Source organism: Panulirus ornatus, chromosome 10 (genome assembly GCF_036320965.1).
Source record: "Panulirus ornatus isolate Po-2019 chromosome 10, ASM3632096v1, whole genome shotgun sequence".
NCBI classification, from domain to species: Eukaryota; Metazoa; Arthropoda; class Malacostraca; order Decapoda; family Palinuridae; genus Panulirus; species Panulirus ornatus.
The window spans coordinates 13,709,100-13,731,213 of record NC_092233.1 but is presented as its reverse complement, the minus strand read 5'-3'; the positions used below and the strand labels follow the sequence as shown (position 1 = coordinate 13,731,213).

The 22,114-nt window shown below is 40.8% G+C and overlaps 1 protein-coding gene across 7 annotated transcripts in view; it reads right to left on the bottom strand.

The window, feature by feature from the left end:
- Window positions 1-22,114, bottom strand: part of ACC (acetyl-CoA carboxylase) — a 333,790-nt gene that overhangs the window by 200,656 nt on the left and 111,020 nt on the right. For all 7 annotated transcript variants that reach the window (XM_071665546.1, XM_071665545.1, XM_071665542.1 and 4 more), the window contains 2 exons: window positions 11,418-11,521; window positions 6,931-7,070 (listed from right to left, as the gene is read on the bottom strand). In XM_071665546.1, the coding sequence (XP_071521647.1) occupies window positions 6,931-7,070; window positions 11,418-11,521 (244 nt within the window). The remainder of the gene's footprint in view (window positions 1-6,930; window positions 7,071-11,417; window positions 11,522-22,114) is intronic.

Genomic DNA, 22,114 nt, shown 5'->3' with positions numbered 1-22,114 from the left:
CATGCCTGATTCAATCCATTGACAGCACGTCGACCCCCGGTATACCACATCGATCCAATTCACTCTATTCCTTGCACACCTTTCACCCTCCTGCATGTTCAGGCCCAGATCACTCAAAATCTTTTTCACTCCATCTTTCCACCTCCAATTTGGTCTCCCACTTCTCCTCGTTCCCTCCACCTCCGACACATATAACCTCTTGGTCAATCTTTCCTCACTCATTCTCTCCATGTGCCCAAACCATTTCAAAACACCCTCTTCTGCTCTCTCAACCACGCTCTTTTTATTTCCACACATCTCTCTTACCCTTACATTACTTACTCGATCAAACCACCTCACACCACACACTGTCCTCGAACATCTCATTTCCAGCACATCCACCCTCCTGCACACAACTCTATCCATAGCCCATGCCTCACAACCATACAACATTGTTGGAACCACTATTCCTTCAAAAATACCCATTTTTGCTTTAGGAGATAATGTTCTCGACTTCCACACATTCTTCAAGGCTCCCAGGATTTTCGCCCCCTCCCCCACCCTATGATTCACTTCCGCTTCCATGGTTCCATCCGCTGCCAGATCCACTCCCAGATATCTAAAACACTTTACTTCCTCCAGTTTTTCTCCATTCAAACTTACCTCCCAATTGACTTGACCCTCAACCCTACTGTACCTAATAACCTTGCTCTTATTCACGTTTACTCTTAACTTTCTTCTTTCACACAATTTACCAAACTCAGTCACCAGCTTTTGCAGTTTCTCACATGAATCAGCCACCAGCGCTGTATCATCAGCGAACAACAATTGACACTTCCCAAGCTCTCTCATCCCCAACAGACTTCATACTTGCCCCTCTTTCCAAAACTCTAGCATTCACCTCCCTAACAACCCCATCCATAAACAAATTAAACAACCATGGAGACATCACACACACCTGTCGCAAACCTACATTCACTGAGAACCAATCACTTTCCTCTCTTCCTACATGTACACATGCCTTACATCCTCGATAAAAACTTTTCACTGCTTCTAACAACTTGCCTCCCACACAATATATTCTTAATACCTTCCACAGAGCATCTCTATCAACTCTACCATATGTCTTCTCCAGGTCCATAGATGCTACATACAAATCCATTTGCTTTTCTAAGTATTTCTCACATACATTCTTCAAAGCAAACACCTGATCCACACATCCTCTACCACTTCTGAAACCACACTGCTCTTCCCCAATCTGATGCTCTGTACATGCCTTCACCCTCTCAATCAATACCCTCCCATATAATTTACCAGGAATACTCAACAAACTTATACCTCTGTAATTTGAGCACTCACTCTTATCCCCTTTGCCTTTGTACAATGGCACTATGCACGCATTCCGCCAATCCTCAGGCACCTCACCATGAATCACACATACATTAAATAACCTTACCAACCAGTCAACAATACACTCACCCCCTTTTTTAATAAATTCCACTGCAATACCAGCCAAACCTGCTGCCTTGCTGGCTTTCATCTTCCGCAAAGCCTTTACTACCTCTTCTCTGTTTACCAAATCATTTTCCCTAACCCTCTCACTTTGCACACCACCTCAACCAAAACACCCTATATCTGCCACTCTATCATCAAAACACATTCAACAAACCTTCAAAATACTCACTCCATCTCCTTCTCACATCACCATAACTTGTTATCACCTCCCCATTTGCCCCCTTCACTGAAGTTCCCATTCGCTCCCTTGTCTTACATGCAGACATATACATATATATCTTTTTTTCTTTCTTTTTCTTTCAAACTATTCGCCATTTCCCGCATTAGCAAGGTAGCATTAAGAACAGAGGACTGGGCCTCTGAGGGAATATCCTCACCTTGCCCCCTTCTCTGTTCCTTCTTTTGGAAAATTAAAAAAAAACGAGGGGAGGATTTCCAGCCCCCCCACTCCCTCCCCTTTTAGTCGCCTTCTATGACACGCAGGGAATACGTGGGAAGTATTCTTTCTCCCCTATCCCCAGGGATAGAACATATATATACATATATATATACACATGTATATAATTCATACTGTCTGCCTTTATTCATTTCCGTTGCCACCCCACCACACATGAAATAACAACCCCCTTCCCCAACATGTGCGCAACGTAGCACAAGGAAAAGACAACAAAGGCCACATTCGTTCACACTCAGTCTCTAGCTGTCATGTAATAATGCACTGAAACCACAGCTCCCTTTCCACATCCAGGCCCCACACAACTTTCCATGGTTTACCCCAGACGCTTCACATGCCCTGGTTCAATCCATTGACAGCACGTCCACTCCGGTATACCACACTGTTCCAATTCACTCTATTCCCTGCACGCTTTTCACCCTCCCGTATGTTCAGGCCCCGATCACTCAAAATCTTTTTCACTCCATCTTTCCACCTCCAATTTGGTCTCCCACTTCTCCTTATTTCCTCCACCTCTGACACATGTATCCTCTTAGTCAATCTTTACTCACTCATTCTCTCCATGTGACCAAACCATTTCAATACACCCTCTTCTGCTCTCTCAACCACACTCTTTTTATTACTACACATCTCTCTTACCCTTACATTACTTACTCGATCAAACCACCTCACAACACATATTGTCCTCAGACATCTCATTTCCAGCACATCCATACTCCTCTGCACAACTCTATCTATAGCCCACACCTCACAACCATATAACATTTTTGGAAACACTATTCCTTAAAACATATCCATTTTTGCTTTCCGAGATAATATTCTCGACTTCCACACATTCTTCAATGCTCCCAGAACTTTCGCCCCGTCCCCCACCCTATGATTCACTTCCGCTTCCTGGTTAATGATTCACTTCCACTTCCATCCGCTGCCAAATCCACTTAAAGATATCTAAAACACTTCACTTCCTCCAGTTTTTCTCCATTCAAACTTACCTCCCAATTGACTTGTCCCTCAATCCTACTATACCTAATAACCTTGCTCTTATTCACATTTACTCTCAGCTCTCTTCTTTCACACACTTTACCAAACTCAGTCACTAGCTTTTGCAGTTTCTCGCACGATTCAGCCACCAGCGTTGTATCATCAGCGAACAACAACTGACTCACTTCCCAAGCTCTCTCATCCACAACATACTGTGTACTTGCCCCTTTCCAAAACTCTTGCATTCACCTCCCTAACAACCCATCCATAAACAAATTAACAACCATGGAGACATCATGCACCCCTGCCGCAAACCAACATTCACTGAGAACCAATCACTTTCTTCTCTTCCTACACGTACACATGCCTTACATCCTCGACAAAAACTTTTCACTGCTTCTAACAACTTTCCTCCTACACCATATATTCTTAATACCTTCCACAGAGCATCTCTATCAACTCTATCATACGCCTTCTCCAGATCCATAAATGCTACATACAAATCCATTTGCTATTCTAAGTATTTCTCACATACATTCTTCAAAGCAAACACCTGATCCACACATCCTCTACCACTTCTGACACCACACTGCTCTTCCCCAATCTGATGCTCTGTACATGCCTTCACCCTCTCAATCAATACCCTCCCATATAATTTCCCAGGAATACTCAACAAACTTATACCTCTGCCATGTGGCAGTTAATTACGGAATTTCTCTACTGACACATGTCAAAAGTGACATGCAGAGAGAATCAAATGACCAGTTGGTGTCCTTATCAATATTGAAGAAACCTCAAGATGTTGATAATAGTGAAAAAGTTGTAACAGAGAAATTAAGATTAGAATCTGAGCATAAGAAATATAAATAGAGGCTGAAAAGGAGAGAATATATGCAGAAACCCAAAAAGAGAGACTCCAGGCTGATAAACAGGTAAGGCTTAGCCAATTAGAAATAGAAGAAAGGACAGGTTCAAGACGAAAAATTGGAGAGAGATGATAAAGTCAGTTCCCTGAGTTTATACAAAAAGAAGCTAAGGCCTTCTTTATTCAGTTTGAAAAACTTGCAACTATTAAAGAATGGGATGAAACTGAGTGGGGTATGTTGGTGCAGAGTAGATTTAAGGGTAGGGCTAGAGAGGCGTATGCAAGTCTTAGTCTAATGGAATCAGTAGATTATAAGGCTGTTAAGAATGCAGTATTAAAAACTGTGGAACTGGAGACAGAAGCATACAGAAGAAGGCCAAGGTCAAGCCTCTCTCTCAGGAATGGCCATAAAAAGAAGGATGTGATACAAAGCTGTTGGTAAAAGTGTAATGTAATCTGTACACATCTCAGTTATTTCAAAACCTTATGTTTTATAATTGTCAGTAAATTTGCCAAAGAGATGTTAAGTAAGGTAATATAAAGAGAGATCTATGTATCAAGTATAAATTGTATAATCTATGTTACAAGAGGGCCATGTTTATTTTTGCTATCATGAATATATTTTTATAGAGTTTTATCTGTTTGGTATGTGACCAACTTGACAAGAATGGATAAAGTAGGTATATCATTATGGCCCTCAACTGTCAGGAGATGTTAGCCATATGGTAAGGGAGTCTGTGTCTAGCCCAAATCTCTCTGTTAACAGCTGTTATTTCAGAGTTATCTGTTTTAATGGGCCTATAGGCTGATTATACACCCTTTAATGTTAGGGGTGGAGGCAGAATGTAACAGCACCCATACCCAAACTCAGGCACCAACTTCTGCAGTTTTCCACTTGAATCTGCCATCAGCATAATGTCATCAGCAAATAACAAGTGAGTCTTCTCCCAGACTCCCCACCCCCAACAAACTGCATACTTTCCCTTTCTCCAAATCCCTTGCTTTTACCTCCCTCAACCATCCCAACCATAAACAAATCAAACAGATGTGGTGACATTACACATCTCTGCCATTGACCCAACCTCACCTGGAACTACTCACCCTCCTCTCTACCTGCTCACACACACACCTTACTGTCTTGATAAGAAATCCTAGCTGCTTCTAACAACCTTCCTTTATTCATTACATATTTGTAAGACCTTCCAAAAAGCATCTCTATCAAATCTATAATATGCTCTCTCTAGATCAATAAATGTCACATACAAATCCTTCCATTTTCTAAGTATTTCTTGCACATTCCACAAAGCAAACATCTGGTCCAAAAATTGTCTACTACTCCTGAAACAACAATGCTCCTCTCATTTGATGCTTTGTGTATGTCATCACCCTCTCAATCATCAATTTTGAACACAAATTACCCGATACATTCAACAAATTTATACCTCTTTAATCTGAACATTAACCTTTGTCCTTTTGCCTTTACAAAATGGCACTATATATGCATTCCATCAATCCTTAGGCACCTCATATGATCCATACTTACAATGGAAATCCTAAATTTTCTTTTATGATGAAGGCTCCAGTCAAGCACAAAAGTCCACATCAAGATTGAAATATAAAGAAAATTAAGAAACAGAAAAAGAAAAAACAAGGGAAAGTATTTACAAACTTTAAAGGAAGTGAAAAACCTGTCTTCTGAAATGTGCCAGGTCAAAGTCATTGGGAAAGACCTGAGATGGTAGAGAGTTCCAAAGTTTTGATGTGTAGGGAAAGAAGCAGATCACCCCCTTTCTTGAGAAATTCAACTGCAATACCATCCACTCCAGTGAACTTGCTCCTTTAATCTTAGGCAAGGCTTTCACCACCTCTTCTCTTCTGATGAAACCACTTGCCATGACTCTTACTTCACATTTCTCCATGAACCAAACATCCTACATCTGCCAACCCCATTATCAAACACATTCAAACATCCTTCAGAGTTTTCCATTTCCTTTTCACCTTGTTACTGCCTATCACCACTTTTCTCTTTCCTTTTTGTTCCCTTCACTGATGTTCCTATTCCTTTTCTTGTTTTCTTACACTATTGATTTCTTTGCAAAGCATTATCTTATTCTATGTGAAGTTTGCTTACACTCATTCATCAACACTTGTTTGCCCTTTATTCAATTCCTGCACCTTCCTTTTGGCCTTATGCCACCTTCTCTTGTACATTCTAGGATTACTCGTATGCCTTCCTCGTTAGTACCATCCATACACCACTCTTTTTTCTCTCACTAGTAACATTACTTCATCACCCAACCACCCACTATCCTTTATCACCTGCCCACCTCCAACCTTATGTCTCTCAAACATGCCAGCAGTATTACATCCAATTCCTTATCCACTCCCCTAGCTTTGTTTACTCTAATTTTTTGCCATTTTACACTTAATCACTCCTGGTATTTCTTCGCACAAATATCTTTTCAAGACTCACTTTCACCCTTATGTTTTGTTTTTTCTAAAAACATTCCCCTCAACTATGCATTAATCAGAAATCCCACCAGCTACCCCTCTCTGCATATTCACATCCAAAAGCCTTTTTTCAGTTCATTTATCAATTGAAATATAATCCAATAACATCCACTCAACATCTTTTCTACTCACCCACATATACTTATGTATGTCCATCTTTCAAAACGATACATTATTAATGACTAGTCCACTGTCCTTTCTCAGCTAACAACTCCACAAGCTGTTCACCGTTTCTATTCACTTCACTAAATACCCCATGCACCCCAGATATACCCTCAACTGCCACATTTATCATTTACATTACCCATCACTATTGCCTGATCTCTAGCATCAAAACTGTTGACACACTCAGCTGCTCCTAAAACTCTTGCCTCTATTCATCATTCATCTCGTGGTCAGGTTCATAAGCACTAATAATTATCCACCTCTTGTCTTCCACTTCCATTTTTACCCACATCAGTCTGAAGCTCACTTACATACATTCACACAACTCCTCCTGTAGCAGAAGTGCTACCTCCACCTTACCTCTTATCCTCACTTTAACCCTACTTACTATAATGTAACCATAAATATAAAGGAATCTTTACAACATCATCCACAAAGTCAGTGAGAAATCATTTCAAACCTGTCAATAGCACTGGCAATCTCCTGAGATGGAAATTGTGCCAACATAGATGTCACATTGCTGCCATATATCAACATGTACTTGCGAATTTTCTTCTCCACAGCTTGGGGTATTCTTCCACTAATTGAAGAGATGACTTCCTGAAAGAAAAGGGAAAAAGCTAGGTTCAAATGAGTGTAAACACATAAACACATAGAGATTAAGCCCTAAATCCTACACATATGCAAATACTTAGAAACATATATGAGCCTTACCCTTACTGGATGAAGTCCACACTTGTATGATTTTCCCTGTGGAGACTGTAACCATACTTGTGCGAGTTGCCTCTTCCTTCCCTTATCTAAATTGGAAGGCAAAGTTTACCAGTATACAGAATTGTCTTATGTCACAAGGAACTATATTAGCACTAGAAAAAACCTAGTTTCAATTACCCATATAACACAATGGGGTATTACGTTCAACCTTGTGTGAACTCTATCCGGACTTGTATGGGCCACTACCTCCTGAAATCATTTAAATTGAATGGTGCACTTCATTAGTATGAAAAGATGCCTTATGTCACAAGCAAGTACATTTAGCAATGGGAAAGAATCCTAAAAAGTAAGTTATCTATATACCATTAGGGGTAGTGCCAAATTCAAATGTCTGCACAGCAATAAATATGGTTAATCTAAGATTTTTATCTTTTACCTTTTCTTGATTCTTCATATTTGTTTGCCATGTCCCACATCAGCAAGGTTGTGCCAGGAAGAGATGAAGAAATGGCCTCATTCATTCATATCCAGTCTTTCGCTGTCATATGTAATGCAATGAAACCAAAATTCCCTGTCTACAACCAGGCCCCACAGACCTTTCCTTAGTTTCACCAGACAACTTTATATTCCCTATTTCAGTCCACTGATGGCACATCGCCTCTTGTATACCATGTCACTCTATCCTGTGAATGTCTGTCACTTTCATGAATGTTCAGGCCCCAAGCACTGTCCCCCTTCTCCTTTTCCACACCACTTCTGACAAGTAAACCCTTTTTGTTAACCTCCCCTCACTCACTCTCTTTATGTGTCCAAACCATTTCATCTCTTTCAGTCACACTCTTCTTATCACTCCTCTTCACCCTAAAATTTCTTAATCAACCCTCTTCACACTATATAATATCCTTAAAAATACAATTTCCATAAAATATATCCCACTCTGCATATTTTCATCTAGTCCCCATGCCTCATATCCAAATAACATCAGACCTACTGTACCAATTAGTGCCCCATCTTTGCCCTCCCACATAGTGGCCTATCTTTCCACCTCCCTGACCTCTGTTGCAAGTGGATGCATTTCTCCTGGATTCCAAGTCCACCAAGGTAATATGAAGAATAGTGCCTACTCCAGGGTCTAGCTATCCTAGCTGTACAAAGGAAGTCACTCAAGACTTTTTTGCTTTGGAAAAAGGTAAGATCATATCTTGTTTGTTCTGCAGTTTATTTGAAAAACTGCACTTAGAAATTACCAGGAATAGTGAGGTACTAGAGAAACTACATGTTAAGATGAATCTGTGAGTGTGATTTAGGTTTGAGTATTGCAAAAGCAGCTGATATACAAGAGCATGAATCACTGGTGACAAATAAGGAAAACTTAAAAAACTGATTGGCAGCTATGGAGACAAAATGAGAGGATAACTTTATCTTTTAGCCTGCTAGGTAGACTTGTCAACCAGGTGGAGAGGTCCAGGAGAGGGATGATTATGACAAAACATGGATTTAGTTTACTGGAGGATGAAATACAGGTCGATCTATAGTCATATCATTCTGAATGGGGATTCGTTAGCTAGGGATCAGAACCAGGTATTCTGTGTTAAGCGGAACAGAAGAAATTTGTGCTTTCCTGATGAAAATTTGGAAATATTCATGGGAAGTTTGATGACACTGTCTAAAACACTCCTATGGATACTATATTTGTTGTCCAGGTGGGTGCAAACAATACAATCAATTGAAGATCAGAAGAGATTTTAGCAAAGTATAAGAATCTTATCCATCAGTTTAAAGAGAGCTGTACAAAGTTAGTTATATTGGATGACTGCCTGGATGTGACAAATTCCTTTACCCTTCGTAAAATACTGGGGATAAACAGAACTGAAGCTCTCTGCAGGGAGAAGAACATTTTATGTATACTTTTGTAGGGTCATTTTAGTAGAGATAAAAGCCTCTTTGCCAAGACAGACTTCTACTGAATGGAATAGGGAACGCCCATTTGGCAGAATGCTAGATGAGATATCAGGCTCTTTTTTAATAGACATAAACTAGTTAGGTATTCAGAATGTAGAAAAACCAACCGAGGGATTCATGATAATAGGGGACATGGCAGAAGATAAACCAGAAATAAGTGGTCTAACACAAGATAGCAACAAGGAAGGTAGGGAATACTGCAAAAGTGAACATCTAGTAGCTAATTCTCAGGTAGAGAGGTCACTTCACAGGTAATGGCAAGAAATGGGCTGGTGGGTGTATATAACTGGATGGGTCAGCTGGCACCAACTGGGAATAAGACAGGTGGGAGAAAAGGCAGAATACAGCAGCTTTAGATCAATCCCAAGTACAAGTAGGGAACACGGAAAAGTGAACAGGACAGGACAAGTCAAGTCAAGGTCTTGGCACAAGTTCACACTGAAGGGCTCCCCAGTGCCATTACTGCGTGCATGCATACCAATGGAAAAAAATCTCAATCAGGTATCAGAATATTTCATGTTAATGCAAGGAGAATACTTAACACAATTTAAGAGTTACAACTGTAATGGAAGAAAAAATATGCTATAACTGGTATCTATGAATCTTAGGATTTCCTCATCAAGCATGCAATTCCTGGTTACATTCTCTTTGACAGTGATAGGGAAAATAAAGTAGGCAGTGGTGTCTTACTCTTTGATTAAGCTCATCTTAATCCTGTGCTGAAAACTACTTTAGCTGCTGATAAAATCTACTTCATTTTTGTACAAGTCATGATCTTTGATAAGAAAATAATATTAGGATTAGTTTACAGTTTTCTAACACAAATACCTGAGGTAGACATATAAAAGACTTCATAATCAGACAACAGAAATCAGTACTGATGATTCATTCACAGTGGAAGATTTTAACAAATTATCCAAGAAGGGAGAATCCCTTTCTATTAGCCTAGTTTAAAGAATATATCAAAATGTCTTTGATAATGCCCTAATGAAATTAGCTGAGAAAACTACTCACAGAAAAAACTATTAGATTTATTTCTAGCTATAAATGAGGATCTTTTTAACAATGTTGATGGTGGAGAAAAGTTTGGCACAATGATCACTGGCAAATAACTTATGAGTTAATTTGAATAGGCAACAAAAATAAAGATAGATAGACAATTAATTTTCAGCTATGCTTGTAATGCTGGTCTAGATGAGAGCTGTGAAAAAAATACCAGTTTTTTGCCTTGCAAATTTTAAAGATTTTTACATTACCATGAACAGAAAATCTTGGGATAACATCAGTATTGATAACTATATGGAAACAGATTGAGTGAGCTTCAGTTAAATGTTCAAAGCAGTAGAGGGGATGTATGTGCCAACACATAGCAGACTGTCTTTTGTCCAAAGCAAAGCCAAAATGATGGAATGATAACGTTAAAAAGTGTCTGTTGGGGAAAAAAAATTGGAGACCAATAACCAACATCTTAGAGCAAATAAAGTGAATGTGCCCAAACAAACTGGGACGCTTTATAAATACTTGTCTGCTGTTTCCTCCGTCAGTGAGGTAGCACTAAGAACAGATGAAGAAAGGCACATTCATTAACATCCATTTTCTAGATGTCATGTGTAACGCTCAGAAACAACAATTGGGCCACACAGACCTTTTCATGGAATACCCTCGGTGCTTCACATGCCCTAGTTCAGTCCATTGACAGCACATCAACCCCTGCATATCACATCATTCCTATTCACTTTAACCTATGCTCGTCTTTCGCCCTCCTGCACTCTCAGGCCCCGATCACTCAAAATCTTTTCCACTTCATCCCTCCATCTCCAATTTGGTCTCCCATTTCTCCTTGTCCCCTCCATTTGTGATGGATGTGAGCGATTGCAGCCTTTCTTTGTTTGTTCCTAGTGTTACCTTGCTAAAAAACGACACAGCAATCAAATATGAAAAAGTAATTAAACAATTGCATGCATAGGTGGATGCACTGGTGATGATATAGTGGCCTGGATGCACTATGCACAGTAACAAACCATTACAATGCAGAAACCTGTTCTATCAATCAACATCAAAACAAGTACAATAAATGTAAGTACATCCATGAGTCCCCTCGCCTATGTGAGAACTAATGAGGAACAATATCCTGTGAAACCTGGGTTTATGCTTCCTTGAAAGCTTCTGTAATATATATAGAATAAAATATTTCCACTTACACATCCACAAATCTTTCACAGTAAAAGTCTCTTGGGTACAGTATAGAACAATGGAATCTCCCTCAAGTACCTGTAGTTCAAGAAGAGGAAGATTTGGGTCTCGCAACACACTCATCAGCTTCTGAACAGTATCCTTCACCATTGGGGTGAAGAAATCATCTGGGAGGCAGTATCCTGAAAGATTTTGAAGAAAAATATCATGATTCATTCATCTATCAATGAAAAAAACAGGTTTCAGTGATTCAGGATACCCAGTTACGATAATCTTCTCTAATTACTGCAGGAGTCCAGCAACTGTCAATATCTGTACCTGACTCAATCTGTCATCCTACCTAATAAACCTTACTATAATTCATTTTTCCCACACCTGCATATGATCATCCACAGAAAACCTGACTATTCACTTTTTAATGCCTTTCTCTGATGTTCTACTTCTGTATACATACTGCATCTTGACTGTCTGCTCTATTCAATACATATATAGATATGTAAACATGGTAAAAAAGTATCTTCATGGATGGGTCCGATGAATTTTGAAATAATCAATAAGACCTTGCGTTGTTTCTGTAGGGTTGGTAAGCATGAATGCGAGACAAATTTCCTAATACTTATGGTAGCTCCATTTTATAGTTACTTCCATATTTCCAAAGAAATGTGAAAGCAATATAAACTTATGGCAAATGACAAGAATTACTGCTAGCAACTGATACATTACAATACCATGAAAGCAAGAAAGAATACTTCCCACATATTCCCAGCATTCGTAGAAGGCAACTATAAGGGGAGGGAGTGGGGGGGCTGGAAATCCTCCCCCTCGTTTTTGATTTTCCAAAAGGAGGAACAGAGAAGGGGGCCAAGTAAGGATATTCCCTCTAAGGCTCAGTCCTCTGTTCCTAATGCTACCTCACTATTGCAGGAAATGGCAAATATGAATGAAAAGGATTTTCATAGAAATGTGAAAGCAATATAACACTAATGGCAAATGACAACAATTGTTGCTAGCAATTGATACATTACAATATCATGAAAGCAGGACTACCACTGTAAGGCCAAACTAATGGGCATTTCTTAAAATCTTTCATTTGGGGTGTCATATTGTTGAACACAAAAACTGGTAAAATACTTCTTTACAGTGTGCTGTCAATTGGCTGCACATCAAGCAGCCAGGGGAAACCATAGAAAGGTCCTTGGGGCCTGATCAAGGACAAGGGACCCTGGTTTCAGTGCATCATACAAGAAGCTAGAGTGGATTTTGAGTGAACGAGGTCATTCTTTCTCAATTCTTGGTGCTCACTCAGAAACACAGGAAATAATAAAAATGTATGGAAAAACAAAAATCATATATCTTTTCTTCCCTTCTCTGCTGTATATTCAACTTTCCTACAGTTCAAAACCTACTCATCTTATTCTAAACTTAATACCTAATATCCAATTCAGTATTTTCATCTTTTAATGCAAGTTTGCCATTTCCCATCACTGAGGTAATGCTAGGGACACATGAAGAAATGGCCTCATTAGTCACATCCACTCTTTAGCTGTTATGAATAATGCACCAAAACCAGAGCCCCCTATCCATGATCAGGCTCCACAGAAATTTCTGTGATTTACCCCAATTATTTCACACACCCTATTCATCCTATTGACAGCACATCATCCCCAATACACCACAATGCTCTAATTTGCTCTATCCCCACACACCTTGTACCCTCCCGCAAGTTCAGATCCCAAGCCTTCAAAGCATCTTTCACTCCATCCTTCCACATCCTCCTTGATTTCCCCCTCTTCCTGGTTCCCTCCACTTCTGATATGTATATCCTCTTGGACTCTCAAAATGTCCACACAATTTCAGCACACACTCTTCAGCTCTCTAAAACATACTCTCTCTTATCCTATAATTTCTTATTCAATCAACCCTCCTTACACCACATATTGTCCTCAAACATTTCATGTTCTTTTTTGTCTATGGCCTACACCTCACATCCATACAACATTGACAGGACTACTACACCATCAAACATACCCATCTTTGCCTTTAGAGACAGCAACCTCTCTTTCCACACATTCCTCAATTCTCCCACGTCTGTTGCCCCCTCACTAACCCTATGGCTCACTTAAGCTACTATGGTTCCGACTGCTGTCATATCCACTCTAAGGTATCTAAAAGACTTAATGTCCTCCAAGTTCTCTACTTTCAAACCCACATCCCAATCAACCTCTCTTCACTGCTAAACCCAATAAACTTGCTTTTATTCACATTTACTCTCAACTCTCTCCTTCAACACAATATCCTTAACTCAGACACCAACTCTTGCAGCTTCTCACTTGATTTCTTTTTTAATCTAGTAACCAGCATGCCACAGACAAATAAAATGCCCCACTCAAGGCCACCTTAGGTGCATGAAAAAAAGTTAAAAGGATAGAAATTACAAATCAGTCAGGGCTCCACAAGTGTTTGTAGACCTAAACTCTTACATGCATAAAGGTTAATAAAGAGGGAAAGACAAAAGAAGGAAGAGAATTTCACATTTTAGCTGTCTGAGGGAAGTAGGTCTCCACACAGAAGCTGTGGGAAGCAGTAGCTAAATACATGAAAAATGTTAGGGGTGGAGACATATGCAGACAGTTTATGGCATATGTTAAAGGTAGGTTGAAGAGAAATGTGCATAAGTTGGACGTATGTTAGCATGGTATGTAGAATTCGTATATCTGTACAGCATTTTTTCATCCTACTCAATATCTTTCATGATTATCTCTTTTCTTTATTAACCAGCTTTATTATATGATTCTGTACTTTCTTCTTACCTTTTATTTAAGATTCTTTAATTCATGGATTGATTCATCCAAACTTTCAATGAACTTTTGGCAGTTCTTTCATCAGTAATTGCTGCTTCACCTGAACTGAATGTTATGCAAGTTATATGTAATTAGGGAATCAGTGATGGATTGCGCAAAAGATGCTTGTGGCATGAGAAGAGTGGGAGGTGGGTTGATTAAAAAAGGGTAGTGAGTGGTGGGATGAAGAAGTAAGAGTATTAGTGAAAGAGAAGAGAGAGGCATTTGGACGATTTTTGCAGGGAAAAAATGCAATTGAGTGAGAGATGCATAAAAGAAAGAGACAGGAGGTCAAGAGAAAGGTGCAAGAGGTGAAAAAAAGGGCAAATGAGAGTTGGGGTGAGAGAGTATCATTAAATTTTAGGGAGAATAAAAAGATGTTCTGGAAGGAGGTAAATAAAGCGCGTAAGACAAGGGAGCAAATGGGAACTTCAGTGAAGGGCGCAAATGGGGAGGTGATAACAAGTAGTGGTGATGTGAGAAGGAGATGGAGTGAGTATTCTGAAGGTTTGTTGAATGTGTTTGATGATAGAGTGGCAGATATAGGGTGTTTTGGTCGAGGTGGTGTGCAAAGTGAGAGGGTTAGGGAAAATGATTTGGTAAACAGAGAAGAGGTAGTGAAAGCTTTGCGGAAGATGAAAGCCGGCAAGGCAGCAGGTTTGGATGGTATTAGAGTGGAATTTATTAAAAAAGGGGGTGACTGTATTGTTGACTGGTTGGTAAGGTTATTTAATGTATGTATGACTCATGGTGAGGTGCCTGAGGATTGGAGGAATGCGTGCATAATGCCATTGTACAAAGGCAAAGGGGATAAGAGTGAGTGCTCAAATTACAGAGGTATAAGTTTGTTGAGTATTCCTGGTAAATTATATGAGAGGGTATTGATTGAGAGGGTGAAGGCATGTACAGAGCATCAGATTGGGGAAGAGCAGTGTGGTTTCAGAAGTGGTAGAGGATGTGTGGATCAGGTGTTTGCTTTGAAGACTGTATGTGAGAAATACTTAGAAAAGCAAATGGATTTGTATGTAGCATTTATGGATCTGGAGAAGGCATATGATAGAGTTGATAGAGATGCTCTGTGGAAGGTATTAAAAATATATGGTGTGGGAGGAAAGTTGTTAGAAGCAGTGAAAAGTTTTTATCGAGGATGTAAGGCATGTGTACGTGTAGGAAGAGAGGAAAGTGATTGGTTCTCAGTGAATGTAGGTTTGCGGCAGGGGTGTGTGATGTCTCCATGGTTGTTTAATTTGTTTATGGATGGGGTTGTTAGGGAGGTAAATGCAAGAGTTTTGGAAAGAGGGGCAAGTATGAAGTCTGTTGGGGATGAGAGAGCTTGGGAAGTGAGTCAGTTGTTGTTCGCTGATGATACAGCGCTGGTGGCTGATTCATGTGAGAAACTGCAGAAGCTGGTGACTGAGTTTGGTAAAGTGTGTGGAAGAAGAAAGTTAAGAGTAAATGTGAATAAGAGCAAGGTTATTAGGTACAGTAGGGTTGAGGGTCAAGTCAATTGGGAGGTGAGTTTGAATGGAGAAAAACTGGAGGAAGTGAAGTGTTTTAGATATCTGGGAGTGGATCTGGCAGCGGATGGAACCATGGAAGCGGAAGTGGATCATAGGGTGGGGGAGGGGGCGAAAATTCTGGGGGCCTTGAAGAATGTGTGGAAGTCGAGAACATTATCTCGGAAAGCAAAAATGGGTATGTTTAAAGGAATAGTGGTTCCAACAATGTTGTATGGTTGCGAGGCGTGGGCTATGGATAGAGTTGTGCGCAGGAGGATGGATGTGCTGGAAATGAGATGTTTGAGGACAATGTGTGGTGTGAGGTGGTTTGATCGAGTGAGTAACGTAAGGGTAAGAGAGATGTGTGGAAATAAAAAGAGCGTGGTTGAGAGAGCAGAAGAGGGTGTTTTGAAGTGGTTTGGGCACATGGAGAGAATGAGTGAGGAAAGATTGACCAAGAGGATATATGTGTCGGAGGTGGAGGGAACGAGGAGAAGAGGGAGACCAAATTGGAGGTGGAAAGATGGAGTGAAAAAGATTTTGTGTGATCGGGGCCTGAACATGCAGGAGGGTGAAAGGAGGGCAAGGAATAGAGTGAATTGGAGCGATGTGGTATACCGGGGTTGACGTGCTGTCAGTGGATTGAATCAAGGCATGTGAAGCGTCTGGGGTAAACCATGGAAAGCTGTGTAGGTATGTATATTTGCGTGTGTGGACGTATGTATATACATGTGTATGGGGGGGGGGGTTGGGCCATTTCTTTCGTCTGTTTCCTTGTGCTACCTCGCAAACGCGGGAGACAGCGACAAAGTATAATAAAAAAAAAAAATCTTCTTTTAAATCTATTGAACAAACCATAACTTGCTGTGAAGTTCTTGATGTAATCCTTTCCCTTCCCCTACTTCAAAGTCTCAAAACGACTTCTAGGTGAAGCCTTCGCCTGGATTGTTAGTAAGCTTAGTGGTATCCATTTTAAATTTGATCTTCTATCCAAAGCATCAACAACTTTTCCATCTCGTGGATAGACCCTTATTGTTCCTTTATTATCACTGTTGACTTCATACTTCTAGAATCTTTCACTGCTTCACATATTTTTTCTTTGTCCTTTAAAATTGTGGAGAGCATCAAATGGAACAATTGTAGATCACATGCAATCACGTTAACTCTTTTCTTCCTTCATATTGGGTGATTACCTTGATTTTCAATTCCAAATCAAGCTTCTTCCATGGCTTCTTGCCTGATCTATCAACATGTGATGGGTTTTCCTCTTTCTCATCATCATCTTTGGGGTTTAATACAATAATGGTTTAATCCAGCAGGACAATTCGTTATATTCTTTTGAATAACATGTGCTTCCTGAATGGTAACTGAGAGAGATGCTGTGATGTACACAATGCCTGGATAGCCTGACATTCACTATCATACACATGCAGTCAATAGCACTGGAGGGCATATGACCAAGCATAATTTCTATATTTACATTTTTTTTTTTTTTTTTTTTATACTTTGTCGCTGTCTCCCGCGTTTGCGAGGTAGCGCAAGGAAACAGACGAAAGAAATGGCCCAACCCCCCCCATACACATGTACATACACACGTCCACACACGCAATATACATACCTACACAGCTTTCCATGGTTTACCCCGGACGCTTCACATGCCTTGATTCAATCCACTGACAGCACGTCAACCCCTGTATACCACATCGCTCCAATTCACTCTATTCCTTGCCCTCCTTTCACCCTCCTGCATGTTCAGGCCCCGATCACACAAAATCCTTTTCACTCCATCTTTCCACCTCCAATTTGGTCTCCCTCTTCTCCTCGTTCCCTCCAGATCCGACACATATATCCTCTTGGTCAATCTTTCCTCACTCATTCTCTCCATGTGCCCAAACCATTTCAAAACACCCTCTTCTGCTCTCTCAACCACGCTCTTTTTATTTCCACACATCTCTCTTACCCTTACGTTACTTACTCGACCAAACCACCTCACACCACACATTGTCCTCAAACATCTCATTTCCAGCACATCCATCCTCCTGCGCACAACTCTATCCATATCCCACGCCTCGCAACCATACAACATTGTTGGAACTACTATTCCTTCAAACATACCCATTTTTGCTTTCCGGGATAATGTTCTCGACTTCCACACATTTTTCAAGGCTCCCAAAATTTTCGCCCCCTCCCCCACCCTATGATCCACTTCCGCTTCCATGGTTCCATCCGCTGACAGATCCACTCCCAGATATCTAAAACACTTCACTTCCTCCAGTTTTTCTCCATTCAAACTCACCTCCCAATTGACTTGACCCTCAACCCTACTGTACCTAATAACCTTGCTCTTATTCACATTTACTCTTAACTTTCTTCTTCCACACACTTTACCAAACTCCGTCACCAGCTTCTGCAGTTTCTCACATGAATCCGCCACCAGCGCTGTATCATCAGCAAACAACAACTGACTCACTTCCCAAGCTCTCTCATCCCCAACAGACTTCATACTTGCCCCTCTTTCCAAGACTCTTGCATTTACCTCCCTAACAACCCCATCCATAAACAAATTAAACAACCATGGAGACATCACACACCCCTGCCGCAAACCTACATTCACTGAGAACCAATCACTTTCCTCTCTTCCTACACGTACACATGCCTTGCATCCTCGATAAAAACTTTTCACTGCTTCTAACAACTTGCCTCCCACACCATATATTCTTAATACCTTCCACAGAGCATCTCTATCAACTCTATCATATGCCTTCTCCAGATCCATAAATGCTACATACAAATCCATTTGCTTTTCTAAGTATTTCTCACATACATTCTTCAAAGCAAACACCTGATCCACACATCCTCTACCACTTCTGAAACCACACTGCTCTTCCCCAATCTGATGCTCTGTACATGCCTTCACCCTCTCAATCAATACTCTCCCATATAATTTACCAGGAATACTCAACAAACTTATACCTCTGTAATTTGAGCACTCACTCTTATCCCCTTTGCCTTTGTACAATGGCACTATGCACGCATTCCGCCAATCCTCAGGCACCTCACCATGAGTCATACATACATTAAATAACCTTACCAACCAGTCAACAATACAGTCACCCCCTTTTTTAATAAATTCCACTGCAATACCATCCAAACCTGCTGCCTTGCCGGCTTTCATCTTCCGCAAAGCTTTTACTACCTCTTCTCTGTTTACCAAATCATTTTCCCTAACCCTCTCACTTTGCACACCACCTCGACCCAAACACCCTATATCTGCCACTCTGTCATCAGACACATTCAACAAACCTTCAAAATACTCATTCCATCTCCTTCTCACATCACCACTACTTGTTATCACCTCCCCATTTGCGCCCTTCACTGAAGTTCCCATTTGCTCCCTTGTCTTACGCACCCTATCTACCTCCTTCCAGAACATCTTTTTATTCTCCCTAAAATTTACTGATAGTCTCTCACCCCAACTCTCATTTGCCCTTTTTTCACCTCTTGCACCTTTCTCTTGACCTCCTGTCTCTTTCTTTTATACTTCTCCCACTCAATTGCATTTTTTCCCTGCAAAAATCGTCCAAATGCCTCTCTCTTCTCTTTCACTAATACTCTTACTTCTTCATCCCACCACTCACTACCCTTTCTAAACAGCCCACCTCCCACTCTTCTCATGCCACAAGCATCTTTTGTGCAATCCATCACTGATTCCCTAAATACATCCCATTCCTCCCCCACTCCCCTTACTTCCATTGTTCTCACCTTTTTCCATTCTGTACACAGTCTCTCCTGATACTTCTTCACACAGGTCTCCTTCCCAAGCTCACTTACTCTCACCACCCTCTTCACCCCAACATTCACTCTTCTTTTCTGAAAACCCATACTAATCTTCACCTTAGCCTCCACAAGATAATGATCAGACATCCCTCCAGTTGCACCTCTCAGCACATTGACATCCAAAAGTCTCTCTTTCGCACGCCTGTCAATTAACACGTAATCCAATAACGCTCTCTGGCCATCTCTCCTACTTACATAAGTATACTTATGTATATCTCGCTTTTTAAACCAGGTATTCCCAATCATCAGTCCTTTTTCAGCACATAAATCTACAAGCTCTTCACCATTTCCATTTACAACACTGAACACCCCATGCATACCAATTATTCCCTCAACTGCCACATTACTCACCTTTGCATTCAAATCACCCATCACTATAACCCGGTCTCGTGCATCAAAACCGCTAACACACTCATTTAGCTGCTCCCAAAACACTTGCCTCTCATGATCTTTCTTCTCATGCCCAGGTGCATATGCACCAATAATCACCCACCTCTCTCCATCAACTTTCAATTTTACCCATATTAATCGAGAATTTACTTTCTTACATTCTATCACATACTCCCACAACTCCTGTTTCAGGAGTATTGCTACTCCTTCCCTTGCTCTTGTCCTCTCACTAACCCCTGACTTCACTCACCAGACATTTCCAAACCACTCTTCCCCTTTACCCTTGAGCTTCGTTTCACTCAGAGCCAAAACATCCAGGTTCCTTTCCTCAAACATACTACCTATCTCTCCTTTTTTCACATCTTGGTTACATCCACACACATTTTGGCACCCCACTCTGAGCCTTCGAGGAGGATGAGCACTCCCCGCGTGACTCCTTCTTCTGTTTCCCATTTTAGAAAGTTAATACAAGGAGGGGAGGATTTCCGGCCCCCCGCTCCCGTCCCCTCTAGTCGCTTTCTACGACACGCGAGGAATACGTGGGAAGTATTCTTTCACCCCTATCCCCAGGGATAATATATATATATATATATACACACACACACACACACACACACGCACACACGCACACACACACACATATACATATGAAAATGTAAGAAACAATTTAGAAAACAAACTTTTAGCTTGAAATGAATGAAAAAATGAACGTCACATAATGGTTCAACCTCTGGCTATGGAAAAGGAAATGTACAATTTATTCACACAAACGTCAATAGCAGTTCTCATCAATTTCACCACTGAATCAATAAGCTTCAATGTCTAAGCTACATTTTTCTCCAACTTCACTATTTTCTTGTCAAAACACCATGCATGAAAACTATCACTCCAGTAACACAACTATAAACATATATCTTTTTTTTTTTTTTTTTTTTTTTTTTTTTTTTTTATACTTTGTCGCTGTCTCCCGCGTTTGCGAGGTAGCGCAAGGAAACAGACGAAAGAAATGGCCCAACCCCCCCCCCCCCATACACATGTACATACACACGTCCACACACGCAAATATACATACCTACACAGCTTTCCATGGTTTACCCCAGACGCTTCACATGCCTTGCTTCAATCCACTGACAGCACGTCAACCCCTGTATACCACATGACTCCAATTCACTCTATTTCTTGCCCTCCTTTCACCCTCCTGCATGTTCAGGCCCCGATCACACAAAATCTTTTTCACTCCATCTTTCCACCTCCAATTTGGTCTCCCTCTTCTCCTCGTTCCCTCCACCTCCGACACATATATCCTCTTGGTCAATCTCTCCTCACTCATTCTCTCCATGTGCCCAAACCATTTCAAAACACCCTCTTCTGCTCTCTCAACCACGCTCTTTTTATTTCCACACATCTCTCTTACCCTTACGTTACATACTCGATCACACCACCTCACACCACACATTGTCCTCAAACATCTCATTTCCAGCACATCCATCCTCCTGCGCACATCTCTATCCATAGCCCACGCCTCGCAACCATACAGCATTGTTGGAACCACTATTCCCTCAAACATACCCATTTTTGCTTTCCGAGATAATGTTCTCGACTTCCACACATTTTTCAAGGCTCCCAAAATTTTCGCCCCCTCCCCCACCCTATGATCCACTTCCGCTTCCATGGTTCCATCCGCTGACAGATCCACTCCCAGATATCTAAAACACTTCACTTCCTCCAGTTTTTCTCCATTCAAACTCACCTCCCAATTGACTTGACCCTCACCCCTACTGTACCTAATAACCTTGCTCTTATTCACATTTACTCTCAACTTTCTTCTTCCACACACTTTACCAAACTCAGTCACCAGCTTCTGCAGTTTCTCACATGAATCAGCCACCAGCGCTGTATCATCAGCGAACAACAATTGACTCACTTCCCAAGCTCTCTCATCCCCAACAGACTTCATACTTGCCCCTCTTTCCAGGACTCTTGCATTTACCTCCCTTACAACCCCATCCATAAACAAATTAAACAACCATGGAGACATCACACACCCCTGCCGCAAACCTACATTCACTGAGAACCAATCACTTTCCTCTCTTCCTACACGTACACATGCCTTACATCCTCGATAAAAACTTTTCACTGCTTCTAACAACTTGCCTCCCACACCATATATTCTTAATACCTTCCACAGAGCATCTCTATCAACTCTATC